This window comes from Aplysia californica, unplaced genomic scaffold (genome assembly GCF_000002075.1).
Source record: "Aplysia californica isolate F4 #8 unplaced genomic scaffold, AplCal3.0 scaffold00122, whole genome shotgun sequence".
NCBI classification, from domain to species: domain Eukaryota; kingdom Metazoa; phylum Mollusca; class Gastropoda; order Aplysiida; family Aplysiidae; genus Aplysia; species Aplysia californica.
In genome coordinates, this window is record NW_004797392.1 from 1,236,306 (window position 1) to 1,238,526 (window position 2,221).

Sequence of the window (2,221 nt, forward strand, 5' to 3'; positions counted from 1 at the left end):
ACACACATTCCCTCCTTCCGATTTAAAATTATTAACCACGAAAACATGAAGCAACCCCACCCCCAAACCAAAGCAAAAACAAAACAAAGGCCGAGTGGTAGTGGCATGACGTTTTGAAAATTTTGGATTAAGTTTTAATCAGAAACGTGGGTTTCATCCTTGCTCGAGATTCTTTCAGGGTGGTTGGCGATTGCTCTGGGGTGATTTGTTCCGTTCCTATGAAACATATTACACTATGTATATTGTTCTTATCTTTTCTTTGTATGTTACTCTCAAGTAACATATTTATAGTTGGCCATTATATGAGGTATGTGCTTTGCAAATCCATTAAAACCTTTTTACTAAAACTTAACTTTATTCACATGTCCACCTGGGGATGTTCTTATACTTGGCTTGTCTCTTTCTTTCTGGCCTAGTCCTTTCTGAGATAGGAGTAGCTTTCCGATATCCCACTTCTTGAACATATCTACTATGTTTATAGAGGAGCTATACCCCTGTCATGTCATTGATTTATTCATGTGAATGGTGAGGGATGCCACCGGGAGGCCCAGCTGTTACTCTGTCTGCCCGTCTTTCTTTTCCCCAGTTCTAAATGACAGATATTGTGTCAATATGCATCCCTTTACTCATTATTCTATTCTTGCTTCCGTATTTTAATTAGCACCATATGTCCTTTTGCTATTTTTTTTTTTTTAACAAGGGCAGTGATTGAGTTTATTCTATTGTATTTTAGATGTACATGGTCTTCTCCTAAGTGTGTGGATGGTTGGAGGGTGCTCTAGTGTGGTTTGCTCCTTCTTTTCTATCTAACATCTATTGTCATTGTCTCTCCTTCTTTTCTTTGTATGTTACGCTCTTGTAATACCTCTAATCTTCAGCACTTGTGTGACGTAAGTGTGTTGCAAGAACCATAAACTTGTTCTCAAACTAATACTTTTCCCAGTGCAAGAAGACTGTTAGTACTACATTGTTTTCCCCATTTCTTTCTTCATCAGGCGAAACAGGCAAGTTCTACTGCGGCATGAAGGTGCTGACCTGCGCCTGCTGTGATGGGCACTGCGGCCCCAACAATGGCTGCAACTGTCCGCCCTGCCAGCTGCTGGACCAGGAGGAGGAGGTTCGAGCCTCAAACCAGCGCGCACAGCCTCCTCCAGCTCAGCCATTGATTGACGGATGGACATGGGGACAGCAGCCAGGTGAGAATTAAGCTGTCTGTGGATGGCTTTTTGTTGGAGTTAGTTTTCCAATATGGGTGTATATAGCCTCCTTAACGTGGTATCGGTAGTCTAGTGGTTAGGCTACCGAACTCATAGTCGTGAGGTTGCGAGTTCAGGGGTTTGAGCCACAGGCCCGACATTGTGTCCTTGGAAAAGGCACTTTACATGAATTTTCCTCACTTCACTTAGGTGGGAATGGTTACCCAGCCACCATAGACAGTGAAAGATGTTATCTGTATGTTAGTGTTTTAGCGCTTATAAATGGCATCTCGGACTGTATGCTTCCCAGGAAATTGAAATTAGGGTAATAGTATAGATTGTAAAGCGCATAGAGCTTGCTGTTGAGCGGGAATTATGTTATACAATTTGTATGTATCATCACTGGTGATGCGGGTGGTTGAAGAGCACTACTGGTAGGTCTTACTTATTTACTAACCGCAGTTTCATCCATCACTATGCTGTGCTTTTTCTGAGCAACACCATACATACAATATGGGAATTTGTGTTTCAGATTTGTTTATGCTGGGTAGAAATTGGCTGAAAAATTGCGTTCAGTCTGCTATGGACCCAAGGCTGGACTCTGGCTCTATGGAGCCTTGTCTTACAAAGTCTGAGAGATAGTAAAAACCATCTCTGATATCTGTCTACTCTTAGAATCGTCCAAGCTCCAGCAATGTCTGCACAGCTTGCTCCACGAGCACCAGGAGCTAAGCCTGGAGGCGTACAGCAGCTCTCTGTCCATGACACGGCTACAGCAGAGGGTGGCTGTGCTCGAGCGCTACTTCACAGCTCTCAGCAGGCAGAACCAGGCGGAGCGCCGGGCACCTTCACGCAAGCGGCAGGCCAACCAGAGCAACCTCAACAAACAGAAAAGGTAGAAGGGTTACGCATTTTTTCTGTTTTCTTTTCTTTTCTTTTCTTTTTTTTTTCCGTGAGAATTGGGTTTTTTGGGGGTTAGTTGTTGGGGTTTTTTTTGGGGGGGTAGTTGTATTTCTTAAATTAAT

General features: G+C 43.3%; 1 protein-coding gene across 1 annotated transcript in view; it reads left to right on the forward strand.

Moving 5' to 3' along the window:
* The window catches only part of LOC101848284 (E3 ubiquitin-protein ligase HERC2), a gene marked incomplete in the record, with an annotated part of 146,849 nt that overhangs the window by 64,352 nt on the left and 80,276 nt on the right, over positions 1 to 2,221 (forward strand). The window contains 2 exon segments of the mRNA XM_013081261.2: positions 996 to 1,196; positions 1,872 to 2,091. Coding sequence (XP_012936715.1) covers positions 996 to 1,196; positions 1,872 to 2,091 — 421 coding nt within the window.